At 40.3% G+C, this 27,179-nt stretch overlaps 1 protein-coding gene across 1 annotated transcript; it reads right to left on the reverse strand.

Annotated features, from left to right (window-relative positions):
* Window positions 1-1,116: 1,116 nt before the first annotated feature.
* tecta (tectorin alpha) lies at window positions 1,117-25,409 on the reverse strand. Its single transcript, XM_058383170.1, has 26 exons — window positions 25,094-25,409; window positions 22,225-22,297; window positions 21,369-21,508; window positions 20,783-21,070; window positions 20,527-20,664; window positions 20,250-20,415; window positions 18,526-18,758; window positions 18,181-18,360; window positions 17,505-18,075; window positions 16,748-17,361; window positions 16,080-16,650; window positions 15,332-15,987; window positions 14,580-14,684; window positions 13,855-14,401; window positions 13,564-13,763; window positions 12,874-13,254; window positions 12,192-12,478; window positions 11,702-11,982; window positions 10,773-10,883; window positions 8,265-8,467; window positions 7,611-7,774; window positions 7,071-7,319; window positions 5,397-5,559; window positions 3,502-3,586; window positions 3,119-3,238; window positions 1,117-2,277 (listed from the first exon to the last, which is right to left on the reverse strand). The coding sequence occupies exons 2-26, from the start codon at window positions 22,286-22,288 to the stop codon at window positions 2,153-2,155; spliced, it is 6,642 nt and encodes a 2,213-aa protein (XP_058239153.1). The 5' UTR covers window positions 22,289-22,297; window positions 25,094-25,409; the 3' UTR covers window positions 1,117-2,152.
* Between the last annotated feature and the right edge of the window lie 1,770 nt (window positions 25,410-27,179).

Raw genomic sequence — 27,179 nt, forward strand, 5'->3', positions numbered from 1 at the left:
AGGGGGGGGGTAAGAGAGGGGGGAGTGAGTGAGTGAGTGAGAGAGAGAGAGAGAGAGAGCACGAGGGGGTAGGAGAGGGGAGTGAGTGAGCGAGTGAGTGAGAGAGAGAGAGCACGAGGGGGGGGGTAAGAGAGGGGGGAGTGAGTGAGAGAGAGAGGGGGGGTGAGTGGAGGGGGGGTGAATGAGAGTGAGAGAGAGGGGGGGTGAGCGAGAGAGAGAGAGAGAGATTATAGCTGCAAGTATCTTAGAAGTGTGATGTGGCTCAAAGCTTTGGGCTACTCATCAGTACCTCAGTACCATTAAACTGCCACAGCTGAGTCCTCAAGCAAGCCCCTTTACCCTCCACTATTTAGTCTCTCAATTTTGCCAGCTAAAAGTGCCATTTTCAAATGTAAATCAAGTGTAGCAGAGAATAACCCTGTTATTAGTGGCTGAAAATAGTGCCTCAACTAAAATATCAAACCAACCATTAATAGTTAATTTATTCATTCATCTTAAATTACTCTGCCCTTTGCTGGGAGCATTGGGCATAAGTCGGGAATACACACCGGATTGGTCGCCATTACAATGCAGGAAGAAGGGGGGAGGATGGTGGCCAAGCAATTAACTGTGCCTAGCCCATCTACTGATGTACATAATTTGTATGCCCCACTCTGGGCATGTACTACTGTAGGATGACCACTGACCAGATATCATTTGGATGATGGACAAATCGAAGCACAACAGTGTTTGTGAGGCACCGGTGTCAGGTGGAGTGATTAAGTGTCACTTGTGGATCAAAAAAATAAATAAAAAATCAACCTCACAGCAGTGTTGTGGTCACCAGCAGCCACCAGTGAAGGGATAGATCAATAATAGTGTGTACAAAAAAAAGTCTATGTGTCTGTGGTCAGTAAGTACAAAGTGTTTAAAACCCCCAGCAATGCTGCTGTGTGAATAAAAAGGAAGAGAAGAAAAAACAAACCTCAAGCATTCATAAAAGGAATTACACGCGTTGATAGAGACAGAGTTGCACTTTTGGCATGAAATCCTTCTGACTAACTAAACACCCTGAAATAGAATCAAAGTGGGTTGAGTGATGTAAAGCGCTTGCTTTATTCTCAAAAGAAACGTGTGATCATAAAAAGGTCCTACAGTAACAGTGACATCCTCATTAATGGGTGCAGACATTTTCATTTATCAGTAATCTGGAGTTTCATTGTCGAGTCCATTCATCTGATCCAAAACCTTTCTCTGCATTTCCATCTGCTCAAATATGTCAAGGCTAATCTGCATGTGCATATAACTTATTCACCCACTGCTGTAACCTAATAAATGGTGATTTCCTTAAACTATAGCATCACAGTACAAGATAAAGGTACACTTTCATTAAAAAAAAAAAAGGTCAGTATATACAGGTTTAATGACAAACCCTGTAAAAACATGTCTACTCGAGGAATGAAATGAGAATGAAATACTTGTGTTGGTTTTGTAAAATATTTCCTCTCCTCCATGGGGTGCGATTTTATTTCAGAATAGTGTCATGGGTATACCAAATAATATGAATGGGGCTTAATCATCTAGTACTCATCAGTGATATTTTCAATACTTCATACATAACAAACACTTTTCCAGCAATGATTAATCTGAAAAATACTTCAATATGGCAAAAAGGGAAATTAAATAAATGACAAAAGAACTTGAGAACTTGAATAGGGAGAAAAATCTTTAAAAAATAAAAAAAATCAAATATAAATATGTGGCACTGAGAATTTTAACCACTCACTGCAACATAACCTCCCACAAGGTGGTGTTTATCAGATATCATAATCTACTAAACTGCGTCTCGCTAATCTCTCTTAGCTAATCTGTGTATGTAGTAGCTGAACATCTAAATCTAATAAATTCAGACGGATGGTTTTGGGCTCCGTGTGTTTGCTAATGGCAAGGTTCTTATGAACAAGGGTTTGGAAGGTGGATCTATTTTACACACGCTGGTTTGCTTTTTAAAGTGTCCATGCAGCAGAATGAGGAGTGTTTAATCACAGTTCTTTGCCATGTGTGGTTTAAAACATGCACTCCTCCTCTCCTTGGTTTCTCTCTATCTTGCTTTCTCAGCTCCCCCCCCCTCCCTCCCTTGTTTTTTGCCTCCTCTCCTCAGCAAGGCCATGGTTTAGTTGGCGTTAAGCTCTGCTGGAGAAAAGCACAGAGGCGTGTGTGTGTGTATCAGAAGCATGACGCAGATGCCAATAGCAACCAGGGGAGCGAGGGGCTGGAGATCTGTGCTGGAACTGGTAGCTATGGAAAAAGACAGAGAGGAAAAGATGTGTGGGATCAGTCAGTGCAAACTCGGTGAAAGATAGAGAAAGTCAGAGGAGCAGAATGAGAACAACTGATAGATAGATAGATAGATAGATAGATAGATAGATAGATAGATAGATAGATAGATAGATAGATAGATAGATAGATAGATAGATAGATACCTCCTGAATGATATACATGGATGGATGGAGGGATAGTCAAATAAATTTGGAAGGATGTGTGTGTGTGGGGTGTGTGTGCGTAGTGTGTTTGAATGGGTAAGGTGGATGGATTGATGGATGGATGGCTGGATAGTGTGTGTGTGGTAGTGCGTAGTGTGGATGGATGGATGGATGAATGGATGGATGGATTTTGTGTGTGTGTGTGGTTGAATGGGTAAGGTGGGGGAATGGATGGATGGATAGTGGAGGGATGAGTGGATGAATAAAGAGTTAGAAAGTGATATGTAATGCAGTTTCAAGCATTTTTCTCTCAGAGGCTTATGCAGGTGAGTCTTGTCAGTGACACTGGAATCGCATGGTGTGTGAGATGCATGTCGTGCAAGTCGTGTGTTCTCTGGTTATGTCATATATGCATTGTGGTGTAGAGTTGCAGGAAATTGGCAGAACCTTTTAAATGTTGGGATTGTGCAAGAACAATGCACTGACACAGAATATGCTGTGAAGGTGTTTGTGTGAGAGTGGGTGGAATGGTTTTCTGTTGTGCCTTATAATGCTTAAAGTCAATCATGGTATTGAATAAACCGCTCTTTTTTTATTTATTAACAACTCATTTGTTGAAAACAAGTTTTGTGGGTGGATGTGTGTGTGCCGCTCACCACGGCAACTCTTCCCGTCTCTCTGCAGCATTCCAGTCACACAGCTACACACCGGGCCAGATACCTGACTAGTGCAGATCTGCTCACAACCTCCATTGCCCTCCTCACACCAGTCTGATTCTGCAACACACACACACACACAGATATATTATGCCACAATTCCCTTGCTTAATTATTTCCCCACACATGCAGTATATTTTCGGCCTCATTATCACTGCCCCTAGGTGTGAATGAATGTTTGAAAGAGTGTTTGCGTGTGTCCTGCATGGGTATTCCTGCCTCATGCCCACTGATTCAGGGATAGACTCTGGATCTAACCTTGACCAGGATAAGGTGTTATTGACATGTTCATACACACACACACACACACACACAAACAATACCTCTTTTTCTGATTGGTCCCACTGACAGAATGTGTTCTTTTTGCTGACTGTAGTCGCTGTAGCTCCTTCTGTTGTGTGGACAGTTCTAGGAATAGATGTAATACATAAATATATAACTACAAAAAAAAGTCCTGTCTCATTTCTATCAAACCAATTTTATGGATGTAAATCAGTGTCACCACACTTCAGTATAAATAGGCTAAATATCTTAAACACTTACTAAATATACGCTACCGCTCAAAAGTCTGGGATCACTCAAAAAGTTTATTGTTTTCCAAGTAAACACACGAAATTAGTCTGAATAGAAAGAAAATATAGCAAAAGAACAGGACATGCTGACATGTCAGAGTTAGAAATAATGATTTGGATGGAAATGATGAATGTTTTCTTCAAACTTTGCCTTCATCAAAATAACCACCTTTTACAGCCTGGGCATTCTAGCGGTCAATTTTTTAAGATAATCTGATGAGATTTCACCCCATGCTTCCTGGAGCATTTCCCACAAGGTGGATTGGCTGATGAAGTCTTCCTCCGTAGCTGAAATCAAGCTGAAATATGCAAGTGATCCCAAACTTTTAAGCGGTAGTGTAACTGACGGAGTTGTTATAGCAAGTAAATGTGAATCAGTGCATGAAATATCATTCAATTAATAGTATTCATTCAATTTACTGCCGTCATAGACAAAAGGATGTAGCTGACACAAACAGTATGAGGTGTAGAGGTTCACCCATGTGAGTGAGGCCCCTGTAAGCACACAAGAAATATTGATCAGATGTCAGTCAGGTTTAAAAGGAAAATGAAAGGAGGTTATTTAATTCCCACAGCAGAACTCATCCTAGCTCTCTTTTTATAAAGAGACTGTATGTAATCAATGTCACGAAACTGCTGAGAATCTGTAATGGTAGCACCTTATAACTTCTTTTTTTTGCACCATGGACATGAAAATAAGGGCCTATTGGTATAACGACAGGTTAACATTTGAATGCAAATGCAAAATGAATCCTTAATACTATACAGTGAATTTTATACAGCAAATTTGCTGGTAAATATCAGGAAGGAAACATAATATGTTGTGCTTTTTACAGGAAAATCAATGACACAGAGTGGACCACCCAGAACATGACTGTTTTCATACGACAGCAGTTACGACATTTTTTATAAATATTAAAAAACAATATATGGTTCCCTTGTGGTTTAGCGGCTAAGGATCCTGCACTCTCATTGCTAAAGGCCTAGGTTTGATTCCTGGGCAGAGAATCAAACCAAGCCACTGAGGGGTTAACTCTTAGAGCCGGTCCCAAGCCTGGATAAAATGGGAGGGTTATGTGAGGAAGGACATCCGGCATAAAACCTGTACCAAATCGAATGGTCTGCCTTGGTGACCATGAACAAAGAGCAGCCAAAGGACAACAACATTTCATACACGTTCCTGCTATGACTTATTATATTATAGCAGCTATAAACAGTCCTTCCCTCACTAGCCTCTCTGTTTTCCTCTCTCATATGCTTAACAATGCTGTTACTTAGGAACATCAGTGTCTTCCTCTTGAAGACCTTCCCATGTTAGAAATCCTCTGACTTTTACAAATGGCTGACACTGGAGATGCCTTTCGAACATGCGCAATAAACATGGAAACCATTACTATGGAAACAATGACATGCCTTAATATAAACCTGCGTTTTCTCTTGAAGTCTAAACCTCTGCTGCAATTGTAGAGAATTAATTCTGCAATTCTCTTTAATTATCTTATCAGAATTACGCCTACCAGATTGCTGTGAAATAATTGGAAGCAATGTTTCCTTCAGTAACTGGTATCATACCATACTTGATGACCTAGTGAGGATTAAAAACAGGTCTTTAATGTGTGTGTGTGTGTGTGTGAGTGTGTTCTCACCACTTTGCATGCATTGGTTTCGGAGTCACACAACGTGACATCACAATGAAGGTGCACCTCATCATAATCGCCGATGAACTTAAACACAGTGACGTGAAAGCGGCAGGTCAGAGACACACCGTTCTCCGCCATGCCAATAGTATTGTCTTTAATGTTGGGACACCTGAAACCAACATACACCCATGGATTAGCTCATAACAGAAGGGAACATGACCCTTTAAAAATTTGCTACTGTAATAGTACATGGCAATACATTGCTGTGTCCAAAGCATATTGCAAGTCTCACTAATTTAGGAATCCAGAAAAGATGTTTTGCATAACAAGCAGAGTTAGCGATTTGCTTTTTGCTGGCTGGAGAGTCTGTTGATAGCAATCACATTATCAAACTGAAACAGTGAAGTAAAAGTAGCTACCAGGAGATTAGCCCAATATACCATATTATTTTGATGTTTTCCCCAGGAGTGGACATTTCAGATAAATCATAAGTTAAAAATTCCAATACTTTTGGCACTTTGAAAGAAAGTAGTGATAGCTTGATTAAACCCAATATTTGACCTCTTCCTGTGATGTTGTCAAGGCTAAACACATTTGTAGCAGGACAATTCAAAATTCTTTGTGTATCTGAACTGTCCTCTTCAGTCCAGGCCACAGGAACTCAAATTATGGGTGTGCACGGGACTTCACCCTTTTAACTGTTTACCAAAATTTACTGAAATTATTACTCAGGTATTTGTTATGCTCTGTATTTACATGACGTCTGTGTTTGAAAATAGACCAAATTAAAGGTGATTTTTTTCCCAATTTAGTGGTTAACCAAATATATGTTCATTAACCTACTGACATGTGGAGATGCTGAAGGTACACCCCTATTTCAATCAGCCACAACACAGCCCCAAAGCATATATGTGTGTGTGGAGGATCTGAAGAAATTGTAAGGTGTTTTCCCCTGTGTGCAGCCTGATAGTTATAACCCAGGGAAACAAAGTAGAGTTCTAATTCAAAACTCTACTAACCTTTTCTGTTCACCTCATTTCACAGTATACATCCTTACCATCTTAATCTCAGGGGCCTATAAGCTTTGAGCTTAATTTACCCCTGATTGCCTAGTATGTGTTTAGATCCACTGTATCGCTGACAAGTCATAAAAACACCAAAATTCAGAGGATAAGCCAATTATATCCTGAGCCTTGTCTGCTCTACCATATTGGATTTAGGACAGTGTTTTGGTAAGCCTGTGCTTTATTAATACCTGTGAGGTTCCAAATCTCTTGAGTATAGTGCATTACACATGGTATTAGTGATCTATGCTAGTGGTGTGTCCTGAGATTACACAATTTTTAAAAAAAATAATGTGCCATGACTGGAAGAAAATAGCTTCAAATACTGTTATAATTAATTACTTAAGTTTTCCCTTTATTCTATACAAAATGAAGAATGAATTTTTAAATTCATAGCCTTTTAAAAAAGTTTTCTCTTTACTTACTTCGTTCACTTTTTATGTGGAAAAAATACTGTAAATATTTCAACAAATCTGCATACTTTATATTTGTTTTAACATGAATAGAGAATGCCTGTACCATAATTTGTTACCAAAATATCCAGAAATATCGAATATCTTGAGTCATAAAGGCTATACTAGTGCATGTGTGTGTGTGTTAGAGAGTACAGGTTCACCCTTTCTCTATGATGATGTAGCGGAGGCGGTCACTGCTATAGCGTGATGGTGTGGCCCAGCACATGTTCACTATGAGGATCAGTTGGCTGTCATCGGCTCCTTCCACGAAAACACCCACGAATAGGATGTCTCGTGTACTGAGCACCACCTCGCCCTCACGGTATGGCTGCTGATACGAGGAGTTTTTATAAAGAGCCATCTTGGTGATGAAGTTCCCCTCTTGGGTGGGAAGGGTGAGGTTAATTACACTGTGGAATGAGAGAGAAAGAGAGAGAGCATGTTTGAACATGTTTATTGATGTACTGTAGACTGTAACATAAAGATTTTGGAGTACATAGCAACAAAGCTATTAAAAAATATTAAACAACTTGCTTTCAGCAAAATTACGACAAACAGAGATTCAATGTCAAATACTTAACCTTTACTGGATTACATCTACCGACTATAACAAACTCAAGGTTAGGACTCATGAATAAGGCCTTTGTGCAGTTGTAAAGCCATTGTGAGATGTAGGTTAATAACCTCAGTTGACCTCTGACCTCAGCATGGGCTTGAGCACTGTCTCCAGAGAGATCTTAATGTCCAGCTCGTAAGCGCAAGAAAACTCCACATTGATGGTCTTGTCACGGGTCACCACACTCCCTGTGTTATTCACGCTCTCGATCCACACCGTGTTCTTGTACATGATGTGCGTGCCATTCGACTAGACACAAAGACCCACACAAAGCACTAACAATGTCAGTGGTCTGGAATTGAATTACTTTCTCACAGTAGATAATAAGCTCTGAATGAGTGCATAATGAAGAGTGCATTATGAGAAACAGTCTTAAAGTCAATGCAAAGGCAGAAAAAAAGCAATTACTGCCACATCTATTATAATTACTGAGCGCCTTACGCTTTAATAGATTACTTTATTTTCACGGCTTAAATGGAAAATCCTTGTCATTACAACTGTTGTCCTCATCATAAAGTTCAAATGGATTTTATATTTAAAAATACATGTAAAATTCAAATTTTGCTCATCCATTTACCATTTACCTTTTATACGTGGTAGTGTCCAGCCAGAGTGAAGTATCACTAATCGCTTTGTGTAATTAGTATTGGAAAACAAATATGGCTTTGTCAAACTATTATTCATTTTTTTCTTCCAAACAAGTTTTCGCTGTTCTTCACTAATATGAGAGCAGGTATACCTGTACTATGGAGCCACAATAGCCTTTGGTATTGTTGATGTGGAAGGAGATAAAGTCTTCCCCCTCGACGCCGGAGCAACGCTGATCATTGATACGCACATCCTCTCTCTCAAAGCCGAGCTGGAAGAGGCGACACTTTGAGATAGACACCTCCATCTGAGCATGTTTGCATGTCACCTCAGCTTGAATAATGTCATCCTCACCTGTTCAATAGATAAATAAAGAGAATCTTTAACATTGAAAGTATACATTGCTTCTAAAAAAGAAAAAGAATTGTTGCTCCTGGCAACCAACAGGAAAATAAGTTACAGTTCTGTATGAGTCATTGGTTTAAGTGGAAGTTTAACATTTATCCTATTGGTAATTTAACATAATGGTATGTTTAATCCTAGTTCTGAAAATACATAGTGCCAGACAAGTCATTATAGGCAAACCTGACTCATAGTCATTTATTTCTAGTCATACAAGGCCATGATTCTTTGCTTGAGTAGAGACAGATTTAAACCTTTGGTTTAAATCCCCAAAAACAGATCTGTCAGGTTGGTTTGGCAACTACACATGCACACGTGTCCATAATTCAGTATGATTTTATATGTCAGGAGCTTTTATCCATAAACAATGTCACAAAGCAACCACCTTCCTTCCTCTGTCCATACATGCACTGCATAGGGTACAACAAAACACTATTACTCCCTACACCCTATGTATATGGCACTTTAAGGCATTAAGGGTTAGTCTGGTAGCACCCTTAAAGTTGAACTATTTTTGGCTTTTATTGTACAGTATATTTCCTTTACATTATCTGATGCCAGGATAACGTTAATTTTACACCATGCATTTACACAAATCACACTAATGAGATGTAGCCAATAACATCTTGGTCACACTTTGTTATAGATATGTGTGATGTCATGTGGTATCCATGTGAGATTATACAGAAAAGATGCTCTAACAACAGACCTACAGTTAAAGGCAGTTACTATGTTCTGCTTATGCTCATGTATCATTCAGCACATTTTAGAAAATAAGAAAAAATAAATATTAGTTTATTAGTTAACATGTTCCATGTATATATCTGGCCTGAGGTTTGGGTCATCCTTTGGCAGAGCAGCAGCTTCCACAATCTGTTTTTCATTCAAATAAATTCAGCCTGTGCCAGAACCAGACACCAACTATCATACACTGTTCTACAAGTGTAGCACTATTTTTAAAAATTGCTTATAAATTGGACTGAATATCGAGTGTGAATCAAATAGTCAGTTGTGTGTGAAAAGGTTAACAACGCAATGTCCCAGCGATCTGTCTGAAGTCACAACGATTGTGGTGTGTTCATCAATTGGGTGAATTTAGGTTTATAATAATTTATGTAATTTTATCAAAATGAAAGTCTCACTGTATAAAGAGAGAAATCACAAGATGATCCGAAATTCACAGCGCAGATAGAAATGCAGTAGCGGCACAAAAATAAACAAAACATGTTTATGAACAGAAAAAAAATATCCTTATTGTCTAATGCTCACCATTTTCTATATGAGCTGAAATCACGCTTGTTGATGCAAGCAGAATGTCATCATATCTGACATTAACGACACGTTATTGCACAGCGTTTAAAGAATTCGAGCAGATATTGGGACCATCTAGTACAGTGTGACAAGTGTTAACCAATATACATAGAAGCAGCCTCGCCTGGGGTTTGCTAACTATATTCACATGACTATAATAATGAACTCAGAAACTACACTGACCTACTAGTTCCTCAGCTCTTGGTTGCTGTTGAAGAAAGGACATTATCAACATTTACATTATTTACTGTTTAGTGTCACCCAAATGAGGATGAGGTTCCCTTCTGAGCCTGGTTCCTCTCAAGGTTTCTTCCTCATATCATCTCAGGGATCAATGCCACTGTCACCTCAAACTCGCTCATTAGGGATAAATATCAGGGATAAATAATAACTTAACTTTATTTTCTCTATGTTTCTATTCTTCTGTAAAGCTGCTTTGTTAAAAGTGCCTTATAAAGTTTATACAAATAAATTGAATTGAATTGACTATGGCTGTGTGCGGTTTGCTGCATGAGCTAAAAGAATACACACAAAACATTCATATAATTAAGGTGGCATTGATTTTAAAGTGGCCAGAGTGTCCTTTGTGTTTTTGCTTATCCTTTCCTTTTGACATTTCATTGTGTAAAAGCTGCCTGCTTGTCAACACTAAGGTAACTAGCGACGTCATTGGCATTTAGCTGTAATTTTAGCCACAGCTAAAAGCACCTGCGCCCTGAGGTTAAGACTTAAGATGTATTAGCTAAGGTATTAACCAGTTTGTTTCCTCTCCTTTAACAAGATTATTTTAGAATATCTGTCTTATGTGGATTGACGTCTTTACTGTAGGGACTATATATATCCTTTGTGCTATATATCCTTTGCTTCAATGTATATAGTTAATAGATCATGAAATGAAGCTTAAAATACTATGATATTTGGGATTTAAATCAGTTAAGTTGCTTACTAATTTCCGTGCTGGGAAGTTCTGGGCAGCCACACAGGTCTCCTCCATTCTCCTGCTCACATGTGTTGTTTGTGCAGATCTCCCCTGCACAGGGGTCATAGATCCATTCTGCTAAAGACAGGTCCAGGCACAAAGTTAGTACACACACACACACACATTTTTTCTATTATTTATGCATTTTCTACGTTAGCCAATGTGACTTCAGGCTACAGTTTTTCTACTAGCGTGGAGAAAAGAAGAAGAAAGTATAAACAGACTAGAGGTAAAGCTATGTTTAACAATCAAAGTTTTATTACAGTAGCTGCTAATGTTAGGCTAGGTTTTTCCCTTCTTGGACATCCATATTAGTACTTAGCTGCTAAACAGTATATCTAATTCCTGTCATTAAATGTACTGTGTATTAGATTGTATGTGAAGTGTGCGCAATAACTCATATGGTTAACATGGCTAATATTTGTTATGTATATGTTAATATACATTTGTGCAGCACACAGTTAATGTGACAGGCTGCTTAGTGAGCATGCTAGTGAACAGGGAATATGTCTGAAATATCTGTAATAGACACTTGTCTTGGTCCACTCGTCCATGCAGAATATTTTACACTATTCTATTCATAGGATTGTGTTTGGACTTTTCTTCTTCAATTCAGACCCCAATTATTCAGCAGGGTTCAAATCCAGAAGTGAAATAATCATTGCAACTTATTCTATAATTTATGTCTATATTTACTGAGGCTGTTGAAGTTGGAGTTGTTAATGGTTTAGATCAGAGATGACAGAGATGATAACTTTTTATTCATTTAGTTAGCTTTCATGTTTTAGATTTCATGTTAAAAAGTTTGCAAACTTTCAAGCTTTTGTCCCACCACCCACTACTCCCAGACAAACTCGCTTCCCTGTCCTGTCCGGTGGGTGGCAGTGTGCCCTTACAGCAGTTCTCCTGGGCAATCCACTTGGTGGTGAGTGTGCCAAACGAGCGGCAGGCCTCAGCATACGCAGCCATAGATCCGCAAACCTGTGCCTTACGGTGGTTGTAGCAGCCATCTAGGTAGCAGGATTGGTAGAAAGGCTGTGGGTCCAAAAGTCCATGACATGGTTGGAAAAAGCCCTTTGGCTGGGTAAGTTTCAAACAGCTGTCCTCGCCCTGCAGCTCCAAAACATCTGTGTTATCACAGGACTGGGCCAGAGCTACATACTGAGTTTCATCACAGCTGCAAATACACACAGGTAGAGAAGAAAAAAGAGAGAAAGTTTGAGAGAATGGAAATGATTTTTAGAGAAATCTGGGAAAGATATATAAAAGAAAAGAAAGATCATGATGGTAAAAGTTTGAGAAGTGAAAAGAAGGAGAGAAAGATTGAGAATTGAGAAAAAGCATGAGAGAGAGAATATCCAGACATTATATTAAAAAGGCACACACCTGTTCTGCATACCATTGGTCTTCCAGCTCTGTGCAAGCTCCAGCGCACTAAGTGCTGGTTTGCCACGGGAAGTGATGTAATCATCAGTGGGGTCACCATTAAAGTTCCCACACAAACCACACACCTTGTTCTGTAGCCGTGGTCCCATGGTAATACTAAGCGTGTTGAAACGGTTATAGCGGACCTGGATGTCCTGTGGCGTGTCGATCACCAGAAAACCTTCAGATGTGGAGACGCGAGTCATAAGGCCTGTTACAAAAGGCACAGACACTGGTGTCCCATTTACCTAAAAAGAGGGGCAGGTAAAATTCAGTATCATAATGTACAGTTGCTCATATAATTAATCAGTTTCATATAAATTTACCAGTGCTTATCCTTCTCACTATACTTTTTCAAAGCTTTTTTTTTTTTTGATGGTGATAACTTCCATTCTATTCCTTATACCTACGTACCCTGCCCCCGTCTATACATAACTGGCATGAGGCAGATGAATTATGATTTATGTTTTGTTTGGATATTTCCATAAATAGTTTAGGTTGCTAATAATTTAAATGACCTCAAATTTCCCCCATACCTACAATAATAACGCCAATAAGAAATGACTACGACAACCATGATTTTCTTTCATTTGGTAAAAGCAATTGGCACTCAACATTATTAATATTTTTAAACTTTACAGACCTTAACAGTGTTTCCAGAGATGAGAATATTCTCCTCATTGATGTAGAGGTAGGCATGTGAGATGGTGGTAAGATTGGGTGTGCTCCACTTGTCAAAGTTGGCAATGAGCTGGAATGAGAGCTCGGGCAACTTATGGCAGATAGTAGACAGGACGAAGGAACAGGAGGCAGGCAGGCGGAGGGAGGCACCGTCAAACGTGCGGAAAACACCACCACCTGATGCTACACAGTGCTGGTTGCGACGGGCAAAGCAGCCACGGACACCGTGGCGTAGTACACATTCTTCTTCAGCTTTACAACGTCGAGGGTCACACTGGATCAAATTGCGACCAATGCACTGGCAACGCTTGGTGCAATCATTGTTCCAAAACAACTGCTTAGGCTAGGGTGAACAAGAGACAGAAGGAGAATTGTAGAGTCTTGTAGGGGACTCAGCTTTGATTTTTTAAATTGAGCAAGGCATATTATATTCATTGCCATCACAATAGCATTATTGTTCTTTCATTCTTTCATGGTACCTTCCATTCTGACATCTGAAACATACAGAACCTTACACACTTGTACTGTGGCTCTTGTATCACTTAAAGCACCCATCTAAAATAAGCCACAATGTTGTTCATTGTTCTGCCTGTTTGAATAATTTCATTATGCTCTCGAAATCCTTCATGCCCACCTCAAAAACCTCTCTCACCTCATAGTACTTGCTGTCGGTATAACAGCCACAGTTCTGGTTAAGTATGCAGCTTTTGCCGTTGAGCACATAACCTTGATCACATTGACAACCTTCCACACAGTGCTGGTTGCAGTCTCTCTGCCCACGTGCTGGGGCACACTGGGGCTGGCACACCAGCATACAGGTTGAGAAGTGACTGTTAACTGGGCATGACAGCACTAGAAACATACACAGAAGCAGAAAGGATTCATTGCATTAATCTGTAGTGAGGTAGCTCAAATCAAGTCAAATATGTGTTTCAAATCTCACCACATGGGGTAGAGCTCCTCCAGCCAATCATAGATACCCCCTGTATTTGACAGGTAGTAGCATATATCTGCAACCAATTACAAATGGTCTCTCGTGCTCCCTGGTCCACACATGTATCCTGTAGACAGCTCTGATAAAAGTATGCTGGTGCCACCTTGCTGTGACACCGTGCAAACACACCTCCACGGTCAATAATAAGTCCACACAGCCTGACTGCTTCTGGTTCAACATAAACGTATAAGCCCTCAGCTAGATGGAAACGGTTTCCTGGGATAGAATTTTCAATTTCATTGTTGTTGATGGCATCGATTGTCTGCGCAGGGGCAAGGACATCTGCTGCAAGGCCTCTTTCAACTAATCCACAGCGTGGGCAGGCGTCACCACATCCAACTTGACAGAAGGTGTCACGCTCTGCCCACATCATGCCCCATTCGCTGACACTGAGGGCAGGACCAGAGATAGGCATTCCCTGGCACAGACCACAAGTGGAATTAAAGATGCTCCGAGGCAGAGAAAGCAGAAGTAGTGTATTCCAGTCAAATGCCACCTAAGAATTAAAGAGAGTTAGAAACAGTCCCATGCTTTTGTATAACTAGTAGAGCCCATGATTAAACTACATGAATTGATGAATCTTAAACTGACGCAAAGTTGATTGCGTCAACTTTGTTTGACTAAATGTTTGTTCTTTATGTGCACAGTGATAGTGAGTAAAGATGCTACTTCACCTTCAGTCCAAAGTCAGTCTCCACTAGTAACTGTAATCCCAGAGTGTATATGTTGACTTTCCCTGGGCCCAATTTCAGAGGCAGGTATAAACGCTCTTTATTTACCTTGTAGAGATAAATTAAAAGTATTCACATTATAAAATGTAATCATTATTCAAGTATATTTATTGTTGACAGTTCTGTTTTTTCTTTTCTTTCTATCTATTTCTCATTTCTGTGATCTTGTATTACATAGAGATGCCCAAAGAACAACTTTCAGCATCTTTCCTCTACTCTATCTTTATTTGATCTAAAGTCCCTCAGATCTTTAGATGCCGTTGTGAACTTCTTCCAACTATCACTCATGTATGGGATTTCTGTGACTGTACTCCGACTTGTTAACAGACATAGATTGTAATCAGATATTCCTCATGTTCCCTCACATGTTCCTTTGTTTTCAACTATGTCTGCTTGATTAAAAATAACTTTGTGACATAAACTCGTAAAAAAGTAAAAAAAAAAGTACTTGACCTCCAGAAAATGTGACCATTTATATAGAAGAATTACAGACAAATTCTTGTGATGATGAAATATTTCACCTAACAGAATTCACTGTATAAATGATTTTTCAATGCCTTTATGTTCTTGTGCAGCTACAGGGCTTGGTAAAATGGAAATTACACTGATGAGCCTGGGAAATAAAGGGTTTAATTAAGAAGACTATGTTCTTCTCGTTACCTGTATCAAAGTGTAAATGCAAATCTATTCCTCACCATAACTGTATGCTTGAAGCTTCTTGACACTTCAATTTCATATCCATAAACCTCCAACACAAAACCTTGCACCCAAATGGCCTGCCCTGTATCTCTTTCTTCATTCCGGGCTGAAAGCTGGAACCAAGGCAGGTCCCCTGGTCCTATCTCGGCACTGAAACTTCCTCCATTTCTGTCCTCATCTGACTCCAGCCCCCCACACTCTGTGGTGACCAAATGAAGTGAACAGCTGCTCTGAAGGTCAAATGGGACACCTCCAAATGGCAAGAAATGCCCATATCCAGCCACTGCGCACAGAGCCTCAGTCCGCGGCTGACAGAAAAATAACCCATCAGTCTCTTGGCAGTATTCCTCAGGGTGGCATGGGGAAAAGTTGCAGTAGACACTGTTGTCTGACCCATTGCAGTAACAGCGCTCTTGACATTCCCAGTCAGTCCAGAATGTGTCATTGGTGGCTAGTTGGCGGCCAAGGTAGAAGCAGCCACAGTCACTGCGTGGTACACAGAGCCCATCACGGAGCACAAAGCCTTCTTCACACTGGCAGCCTTCGGAGCATGGGTAGGGGCAAGGCTCCTCTGGGTCATCCAGATTTTCACAAGTCATTGGGCATGCTGTGGTACACTCATCAAAGTGGCTGTTTTCCGGGCATGGCAGTGCTGAACAGGGCAGAGATAAGACAATATTAAAACCTCTGAAAAACTGAAATAGTACGAAAACAACATTGCAGTTTGGGTCAAATATTACTTACGGCAGTTAGTGGCACTCCTCCAGGGCCCCAGGTTGATCTGGGCATCCTGACAGGCTGAAGCATAGGCCTGCAAGGAAGAACACAAAGCTGACCGGTTACCCTCCTTCACGCACATGTTATAGAGGCAGTTCCTGAAGAAGGGAGAGGGATTGACAGCTATGTGGCATGCCAGAAATGAGCTGTTTCCAGGGTCATTGATGTTTCCACAAAGCCAGGGGCTCTGATATAGCCGCAGGTCTGTACACATGCGGTACAGATCATCACAGTCGCCATTGCAGGTTAGGTCATCAGCAATGGCCCTCCAGCCCTCAGCAAACTGGTCAGCTGTGTCAGCCTGGCGACCATTTGGCAAACGTAAATCATCAGAGGGATCTCCATTGAAGAAGCCACATAGGCCAGAAGTTAAATTGTAAAACAGGGTGGAGAGGGTAATGTTGAGAAAGCCTTGGCGAGAGTAACGAGCCTGAATCAGACCGGTCCATTCCACTACAGTAGCATTGCCAGGAGCACGGTACACTATAAGAGGTTCCATTGGGTGGACATATGGAAGAGCAACTTGCTCACCATTTACCTAAGAGACAGGAGAGGTATCATTGTTAAATGACCTTGCATGCTGCTCACACCTTATAATGCATATAATAGGCAATTTAAATCATGATTCCACAAACCTTAACAATGTCAAAATCAGAGCCACCTATCTGTGCCTCCAAGTATGCAACCCTGATAACGACAGGCCTTTTCCATGAAGGACCCTTATTCACCAGCTTTCTTCCAATCTTCACCTCCACTACTGACACATTGGCTGGCAGACGCCCTATAGTCTTCACCAGGTAGAAGGAGCTCTCATCTGGGAATGGCATGGATGAACCATCGAAGGTAGCTAAGATGTACGTCTGAGATAATGAACACATGGCCTCTCTACGAGGATAACAACCCAGTAACCCCACTTCTGCTGTGCACACCTCGCCTTCTTGGCAGGAGTCATTGAAGCAGGTGACCTCACCCGCTGGGCCACACACACATCGTTGGAAACAGTCACTGCCCACCTCACCCCCCTCACCTACCCAAAAGGTTTCATTGAGAGCATAGTACAGGCCGTCACGCTCACAACCACATTCAGAACGACGGACGCAGTGGCTGCCACTCAACACAAAGCCCTGGTCACACTGGCAGCCCTCTGTGCATGGATGTGTGCAGTATAGGTGGGAGGTCAGATCAGAGCAGGAAGGGGGACAAGCACTTGTGCAGACTTGGTAGTGGCTGTTCTCTGGGCATGTTAAAGCTAAAAACAGTGACAGATGAGGAATAAATATGAAAGGTTTAGTGAATTAAAATGGGAAACCATCATGAATGTTGAAAAAAGTAGTAAGAGCAATTTTTAATTTCATGAAACATGCAATATACATAAAGCATGGAGAGACTTACCACAGAATGTACGTGACCTCCAGGGTCTGATGGTTACTCCCAAAGCTTGGCATGCTAAAGCATATGCCTGTATAGCTTGGCAGAGTGTTGTGATGTTGTCGCGATTGCTGCACATGTCATACACACAACTGTAGACAAATGCAGTGGGGTCCACCACAGCCCGACAGTCTCGGAATGGCCCATCAGTCTTGTTTATGAGCCCACAGTAATCAGGACGAAAGTAAAATGCTTCAGCTGCTGGTTCACAGATGCTGCAGTTCTGAGCACAACCATCTGTGCAACGAAAATCAGTGTCTTCTGCTCGCCAACTACCACCCAACTCAACAACGCTATCAGCTAAAGAACCATCTGGCAATACTGGGTCATCAGCTGGGTCATCATTATAGTTACCACACAAGCCACAAGTATTGTTGAAGTAGGAACTGGGAAGGGAGATGGAAGCATAGTGCTGCCCATCATATGTTACCAAGAGACCAAAGTCAGTTTCTAAGGCAACTGCAAGACCAGACTGGTATACTTTAACAGCCCCTAACTGGAGTTGGACAGGTAGAGTCTTCAAGAGACTGTCCACCTGTAACCATGAATGAGGACATAGTCAATTTACCCTTAATTTTGTAGGCCTTTTTACCTTCTTATATGTAAATAATGGCAGAAATATGAGGGAGAAAAAAATCACCTGTACAGTGCCCAGAGTTCCTTTTGGTAATGTAACTCGATGGCCATACACATCCACAGTGACATCTTTCAACCAAGACACAGAAGTCATGCCACGATTTTCATTTTTAGCCTCAACACTGAAAAATGGGAGACCAGGAACCTCCCAGCATGGTCGAGCCAGAAGATAAGAGCAAGTACCCTGTAGGAATGGACAGAATAAAAATGGAGATCACACTACAGCATTTTGAGAATAATCTACTTATTTAAAGTGGTTTGCACGTACAAATCAAGAATATGTCCAGACCAGTACATGTGCAACAACTCCGGTAATACCTTTTCCAAAATCAGGCACATTCAGTCTTACTTGGAAGTGGTAGAGAAAGCCATCAAAGGTGTGATAATGGGGGTCTCCAAAAACCACACAGGTGCTGGTTCGGGTGGGCTGGCAGTAGTACGCTCCCTCTTGCTGTTCACATGTCTCCAACTGGCCGCATGGAGCCTCCTGGCAAATGACTTCATTGTCCAAATCTAGACATCTACAACGCTGAGAACATTGATCTGACAGCCAGAAAACCTCACCACGTCGATAAAACCGCCCTGGATATGAAAGATGAGTTAGGGCTGATTTATGTTTTTGCGAACAAAGCAAAACCGCACATGGTCAAGTTTTACTTCACCATAACATGAGCATGTCCTCTAGGGGCAATGTCATGTGAACCACACCAGAATTTACTGAAATATGCCATGAATAAAAGCCAAAACAAAGGTGACTTCCATATTTCACTGTAGGAAAAATAAGTAGAATATTACACTGGTAAATTTGTTTTGAAAAACGCTGGGGAAAACCGTGCATTATTAATTATAAACCCCGTAAATCCCAACTAAAAGCAATTCTGAAGCTCTTTCACTCATCTCAATTCCGCAGCATGAGCATGACTAGAGTTTACCACAAATAAGTTCATTATACATTAATGTGATCATGGCTTAATGTATTCAAGGCTAGTGTGTGATAGAGGATTCTAGATATTGTCTAGGTTTTTAACAGATTCGAATTTTTAAAAAGCAGTTGAGGAGCACAAGTGCTGAATGTGATGATTATTTACACATTTAGTTTTTAGCATTGTATTGCTTATACTGTACTGATGTATCTTAAGCAATATTACTTTGAGCTAAACAACACTCAATATTCTGAATTGGATTAAACCCATGGAAGAATGACTAAAACGTCTCAAAGAGTAAACGGACAAATATCTCCACAAACCAATCAGTGTTCACCTGACATATAGCACCACAGACACTTGCTGCATTTGAGGTGAAATTACAACTTGTAATGCCTCTACAACCAGTAAAAATGTCCCTGTTTACTTGCAATAGTTTAGTAACGTCATGTCTATGTATAGTTTGAATAGTGTAAAGTGCCCCTTCTCTACTTTTAAATTACTTTACAGCAGTATTGTCTTTAGATCAGTAAATACACAGACTGTATTTGTTAAATAAGTAAGCAGCGACATGCTAGCACTCAATCCTCTCACGACTGTGTATATCTGCTGTGCTGTGCACTGGGTGAACTTTGATTGGATTCCTTTGTGAGTTTAAAATTTGATCTAATTCAAAAACTCATTCAGAAATTCTAAAGAATTCCTGTGAATATCTTCATATATTCCCTGTTAGTTTCGCTAACAGGGAGTTTAATAAAGTTTCTGCTCTATTTTAAAATTCTCACACTAAATAGCGATTATAAACAATCCCAAGCAAATTTTCTTAGCGCACAGATATATGATCACATTATATTTTGATGGACTTTTTTTACAGGAAATATTGTGTTATATGCAAAAATGTAAGTTCAATATGCAAAAAAGTTCATCACAGCCAATTTAATCCTTCAGGATCGCACACTTTTTCTTTCAGACGCCCAGTAAAGACAGAGTGTATGTCTAATATTATATTATTCTATTATTGCTTGCTTCAAATGAAAAACTGCACCCACATTGGCTGTTTGTGGATCAGACCGGGCAACCCTGGTGCACCACAGCAATAAAAATGAAAACAAAGAGGACTGTTGACATTTTTTAGACGTCATCCTTTTACCATTATAGCTGCAGCCATTGGCTGGGTCGATCTGTTCGGTGTCCACACGGAAGAACCAACGACCAGGCACGTTGACATTTGTAGTTCGCTCAATGTTGACCACTTCATTTGTGCGGGAACCGGGCAGGTTGAAGAAGTGACTGACATCTCCACCGTTGAAACCTGACTAGAAAGGTCAATAATGTCCGAAACATCAGACACAAGGCAACGTGCCGTGCTTCATTAATGACGAAAATGAATGAATGAATGAATTGCTTTAAAGGAAATTTAAAAACACCTGTGCAGTGGTTCCTCCCAAGCCAGTAAGTGGATCTCCCCCACTAGCGGTCCCTGTGCTCCATGTAATTTCTCCGAAGTTAAACATGGCAAAGTGGACTGCGCCATCTGAGATTAACACTGCCTGGAATGTGTTCACCTGGGACAATATGTGAAATATATCTTTTTTTAGAATTAATTATTAATTTATATAGCACTAGATATGTGTCCTTTCATAATAAAAGGTGAAAAAATAGGAGTGCTTCTCCTTGCTTTACCGGTGTTGTCTGACTGCCACCGTAGAACGTGACCTGGTTCCAGGTGGCAATAAAAGCCCAGGTAGCAGTAAAGGAGTGCATACTCTTGATATACTTCCTGACATCCTGAGAAGCTCTTGCAAGGATCTCTGGCTCTGTGGTCTCACGATAGTACACATCCCCACGGATACCGTTGTGCACGTCAGCCCATAAAGGGGCAATAAACGACCGACTGTCACTGAGGGGGAAAGGCTCAGGAGTAAACTGGCTCACCTGAACGTTGAAGGAGATTACGCCATTGTTGTTTACCTGTGTGATAAGGAGAGTGGTAAATTATAATTTTCCAAAATGAGTACATTAATGTTAGCATTGACGAGTGGAATCGTTGCATGAATGCATTTGTACTTAATAGGACGAATGACTGCTAGTAGGTGAACTGACATTTGACAAATTTTTATTTCTATGAAATATATTAAAATGCATTAAGATGAATCACACTGATTATAACAATATTTATCTTCACTGGATTAATTTAATATTCACACGTGTAATGCTAATTCGAAGTGAAATATATGGCGTCTTAAAAAACGTTTCCTGTTGCACTCACATATAGAGAGCGGTAGGGGATGTTGAAGAAGATAAATGGAATTAATAGAGAAACTTCTGTTGAACTGCCATCATCCATCTTAGGTGTTTCTGTGTCCCTATGAGCTGGTCCAAAGGGATAGAGGATATCCTGAGAGAAAACTAAGAAAGAAAGGAAAGAAAAAGCAGTGTCAAAAACACCAATTGCATTTTAACATATGTTGAATGTATTTCCTGTGTAATTTGCGAGAGTAGTTATAGATTTAAAGATTTGATCCCAGATTGTTTTATCTGGTAATAATTCTTGCAGTCCATTCCAGTCCACTAATTTGATTGGACAGGCAACAATCCAGGAGCGCTGATATTATTTTATTTGTATTACCGCACTGATACAGTTCACCGTTTGCTTGTGTTTGTGTGCTAGATAGATTGTTAATAGCTTGTTCAATTGAAACCGCTACTAGATTAAAAACAGTCAGTCTGTACAGTGCATGGCAACACACAGTGCTCAGCGCATCTAGCTATGACTTCTTTAGGAGCTATTTTTGTTGATGGAGCAAAAATTAACCAAATATTTGTCCAGACTGTGTCTGAAATGTCACGTACTCAATATTTAATTTCTTGTTTAAAGAACTGTTGTATAAAAGCAATATCACACTGGCAATCATGCTTATGTTCAGAATATCAGCACTGCTGTGATTACGTGCGACGCTGGTGCCTACGGCCGAATTACAGCTGTGCTTATATCCCGTACTACAGCACTCTTGCGTGTGCTATATTGTTTAATTATCAGTATGAATAATGACTATTATTCAGATGAAACAGCAAGATAGGTAATACATTAATTAGGAGGAACTAGAATAAGCAGGATGACTCACCTCCTGTGGGAGCAAGAGTGCTGAAAAGCTGGAGAAGAGACACTAAAGTGCTTGTTTTGACCATCCTAAAGACCTAAAGCACACACGAAATTTTGAACTGTTTGAGCTAAAGGTTTACAGCACAAATGATGAAAAGCACAAATTACGATGTTATGGTACGAGTAGCATAGCAATTGCTATTATTATTTTTAATGAATACATTGATGAAAACATTAGCATGTATTACACGTGAATTGAACTATAAACTGCAAAGCACATTAAGAGGACAAATAAGATAAGTTCAACGTGCTCTAATCTTCCCTGGTTTTAAGAGCGGTCTCCCAGGTATCCCATGGGTCTTCACCGCCTTCTCTGTTCCCTGCCATGGTGGGCCTGTTGGCCCTTTTGCTGAAAAGGTCCCATTATGTGATAGTGAACAATGTGCAGGGATCACATTCGCCAGTACTACTGTGTTAGTGGGCAACAGAGGAGCAGTTCTAGGCTTCCCAACTGCAGGCGAGCCTGTGGCCGGGAGTCAAACTGACTGCTCACCATCATTTGGAGGGTCTATTACCGTGTGTTTGTGTGGTATGTCTCATTGGCTTTAGAGAGGGGACGTGAGCAGTTCAGCTAATGGGTCTAATTGAGAAGGCTTGAATTGCCAAGGTCTTTTCGACAACCCGAGGCACTCAAAGTTTGAATTTCAGTCCCCTTGAATTTGAAGACATTTTCTCCCAAACCTTTTGAGGGTCTCATTGAACATTGTATTTTCCTAACGTCTTACTGACAGTCATAATACATATTCTATAATGCATATTCAGATGGAAGATTAAGATTCTACATACTCATAAAAGGATATTAGGAAACAGCAAAACTAGAGGAATTCTGTTAACTCAGCTGACCAAAACCCTTTGGTGGATATTATGTTACATTTACACGGCTTCTCATTTTACCACCCAGACAATAAGGAGTTAAGGGTGGTCTCACACAGAAAACATGTTCTCTTCACCTTTAACCCCAGGATGACCAAACATGCGGATTATCTCGTAAGTGCAAGTGTAAATTGTTCTGTGATTTGTCTCAACTGATTATATCATGATGTATATAGATGTATACATTACACATACATATACACACATTTTAGTCATATAAAACCAAAATCTGAAATACTGTATATGTTTCATTTTAGACAGTTGTTTCTGGAAATGATCTTCCACCAAAATGGATAATTGGTCATGACAATTGATAAGAGTAAAATAACTTTTTGTAATGGCTGAAATCCAATTTTTTTTATTGTTGGAAAGGTCACAGTGAAATGGGTTTTGTTTCCTACTTCTTTTCAGTATGACATTTGAATTTTATTTATATATATTGTTCCTTATTATATTATATTCAGCTTGTTTCATAAATCTGTTCATAGATCCATTAGGTAATACAATAAATCTGTAATGTTCAGGGGTGCAGTAGTGGTATTTACTGACGGATAAGGCAGTAGGGTTCATGTAAGGGCTGTCAAAACTTAAAATATAGCTGTATACATACTGATTAATTCAATACAGTACATATCTGTATGTCTGCCTGTCTGTCGCTATATATTTGTGTGTGTTTGTTCACTGTTTATTCACTGGAAATGTGTATTTATTAATGTACTATTATTGAAGATTCAGCATGTTTTTGTACTCCAAATACCTTTAAATAAGCTTTAATCTCCAGGACAATTGATTTTTTTCACACACTAACTTGATAATCAACTCTCTGTATTTGAGCTGAAAAATCTACAAACTCTGCTAGACTCATGGCCCGTCTGTAACTTATAGATATCACCAGACATCCCTCTTAGTAACCTCATGCCAGGCCTGTAATGAGGGTTGAATATGGTGATTGTAATACTTTGTGGGGTTTTTTCAGAACAATGTCTGGCTCAAGAAGATTCTTTGTCTTGCTTATGTACCTTATGCAAAATTCATATTTATTTATATGCTGTTGAATTAAGCCGGACATTATACACTTCAATACACTTTACATCATCATTAATGACTGTAAAGTTAAAATTACATTCATCATCAAATCCTATGCTATTGATTAACAACACTGGCTGAACACATTTGGTCTACAAGGCAATCTCTTTTTACTTGCTAACAGAGCAAATTTGTCAATAGCAATAAAGCTATTACAATTCCTCATATACAACATGGACAACTGACATTAAATCAAAAGAGGTCTATTAGCACTTAGCCACTGGAATCTGAGGATTTATTCCATAAATCTCAGGGAGTCATTTTATTGATGCCAGAGTTCCTTCAGCAGGCAGAGTAGCAACTCCCCTCATTACAAATGACTACAAATCCCCACCTTCCAACATAACTGAAACTCAGTCTTCCAGAGAGCATGTGGTACTTGGACCACATGGTCATGTGTGATGTACTCTGAGTTGAAACCGACTACAGTCGAAACCAGTGTTAGGTGTAAGTCCCAAGTGCACCGCAAGAGATTGTGAGAAATGCCAGAGGGGTAAATCCATCTCTCCATCTCTCAAACAGGGTTTATTTGGCTAACCCCATGAGAAACTGATCTCTAACAAGATGTCTTCTTGACAACAGATTAAGACCCAAATCAAAGCCAGAGATAGATGTTATCAAAATCACTGGGCTACTTATTGCCAGATAAACCAATGATTTACTTATTCACACATTTAGTGTGATCCCAAACAGCAGAGAGGAAAGGGATAAAAAGAGTGGGAGAATCTGATGCTTAAAACCAGAGTCAGGCATAAAGAAAGGCAGATAATACTTCTTAGAGGCTTGCTTTAAAAATCTACAGCATCACCTACTTCTAACCAGAGTTAACCAGAGGTATGACAGGAATAGGATGAAGGTTGGTATCAACTCACCTGTCTCCTGAAGACAGAAGCTCAGCACCTCACCTGTGGCATCAGCCTTCCAGTCCCATCAAACTGGGTACCATCCACACTGTTTTAGGAGTGGACAGGTTCTGCGCTGGAACCGGGGACAAGGGAGGGGAAGGCACCCAAGAAAGGCTTCCTTAAACCCCCTCACGCAAGAGTACACTGCAAGTCCAAGTATGCAGGATTACAGAGGAAAACAAGACCAGTGAATCAAGCCCAATCCGAGCCTGCGGCGTGTTTTGGCTTTTGGCTTGGAAAGCAATAGCTTTGCAAAAGTGATCTCAAGATGAGAGAAGAGAGAATGTTTGTGTGTGTCCCTTTAGTGGTGAGCTGGAGAAGAAGTGACAGAGGCAGGCTCTAGCTTTTAGACTGCAGATAGTGTTAAAGTTAATCTGAGAGTGTTTGTGGGGAAGGGGGGAGACAGGAGATGGAGGGGGGTGGAGATGAAGAAAGGGTTTAGACTTTTCAGATGAGGGAGGGAGAGCAAGAAAGAGAAAAAAGGAGTGGTGAAGGGGTGGGGGGGCTGGTAAATGGTATATAGTAGGTAAGCAAATAAAAAGAATATTAAACCTGTCAGTACAAATATGGTTATTAAAAAAATATGTTTTTGGTGCAGTGGCAGTGTTAAGGTGGGGTTGAGGAGGTCAGGTTGGGACCAGATGCTGACTAGTGGAAACATAAGTGTACATACTTATTGCTCATGTCCTGTAGGCCAATTAGCCTTACTGCACAGTGCTTATATATAGAGTTATAATAAACGTTATCAAATATTTAATTTCACCAAACAACAAACATCTAGAGTCTACGCACCTTATATCACTCTTTGGTACTGACTTAGATTCTGACTTTAGTCAACACCAACATTAGTTTTATGTGGAATGCATTAGAGAAGGTATATGACTATGTTTGTTATTTAGCTAATTAGCTAGCCATTAATATAGCATTTGAAAACAAATGCCACTTGTTGAATTGTTAGGTAGTATGTAATTAAAAGTTATAAGATTTTATTCTTTTAGCGTTGCACATTGTAGCTTTTGGGGTCTCTATGGGGCTACTTGTTTCTCTGCAAGACGTAGTTGAACAAAGCTATTTCAGTTTCCTTTCTGAGTCCCTTCTCTACCAAAGACCCCTTCAGAAAATTGGAAATCTCTGTTGCCCACCCTTGGGTCATTTATTTACAAAAGAAAACAAGATGAGAAAAAGTCTCTTTGTAAATATAAAGAAGAGGTGGCTAGAATTACAGCATTAACATGAGTCAGTCAGAACGTTCAGTGTGTGCGGCGTGAGTCAATGACTAAGTGTATGTAAGGGATGTGTATGAGTGCTCCCCCTCCTGTTTGCTTGGTTCCCTACACTAATTAAGGACAGTCTCATTTGCAATGGCACACATTAGGCTGGGTCAGTCACCAAGGGAGCTGATTTCCATAGATCTGGTGCTGAGATAGAACCGAAAGGCGGGGAAATAGCGGGTAAATCCATGGTGATAGGGTCTGGGAAGTAGATGGGAAAGAGATGGGAGTCAGATGCACCTTTGTTCACAGAGGGACAGTGGAGGTAACTGGAGACCCAAAAGGGGCTGGACGTGTGAAAATCTTCTGGACAGAAGGCCAAACCTGGATTCCCTATGTCCAACGTAGGAATCCCAGTGGAGGATTCTGTTACACCTTGTTGCCTTGTTGTGTAAATGCACCCATATTCTTAACCAATCCATGCAAGAAGACAGAAAAGATGATAAAGAGTACAATGTGAGACGGTACGACTCAGCACTCATTCTATCCTAGCGTAACAGTATAAACAGAGGTAAGAGAAGAAGAAAGGGCACGAGAGAGAAAGACTGATTTCTATCTTTTCACTATCTTGTCTTCCTTATGATGTAATGAGTTTGCTAATAAGACATATCAGCCCATGTCTTTTCTCTCCATCTTCCTCCCATTCTCTTGATTCCCTTTTGAGAACATTTGCTTGGTGATTGTGCAATAGGTCAGCTCAACCGAGATGGCTCTGTGTCATCTGAACCAGTTTCTGTCTCACAAAGAAGAGACTGTGGCATGCTTGGTGATAAGCACTAACA

Source organism: Hemibagrus wyckioides, linkage group LG28 (assembly GCF_019097595.1).
Source record: "Hemibagrus wyckioides isolate EC202008001 linkage group LG28, SWU_Hwy_1.0, whole genome shotgun sequence".
Taxonomy (NCBI): Eukaryota; Metazoa; Chordata; class Actinopteri; order Siluriformes; family Bagridae; genus Hemibagrus; species Hemibagrus wyckioides.

Coding starts and splice junctions, on each gene's coding strand:
- tecta (XM_058383170.1), bottom strand. CDS start 22,288: ATGGTCAAAACAAGCACTTTAGTGTCTCTTCTCCAGCTTTTCAGCACT. Junction 18,076..18,180: donor GAACTCTGGGCACTGTACAG/GTGATTTTTTTC, acceptor TCATGGTTACAG/GTGGACAGTCTCTTGAAGAC. Junction 10,884..11,701: donor GATTGCCCAGGAGAACTGCT/GTAAGGGCACAC, acceptor ACCTGTCTTTAG/CAGAATGGATCTATGACCCC.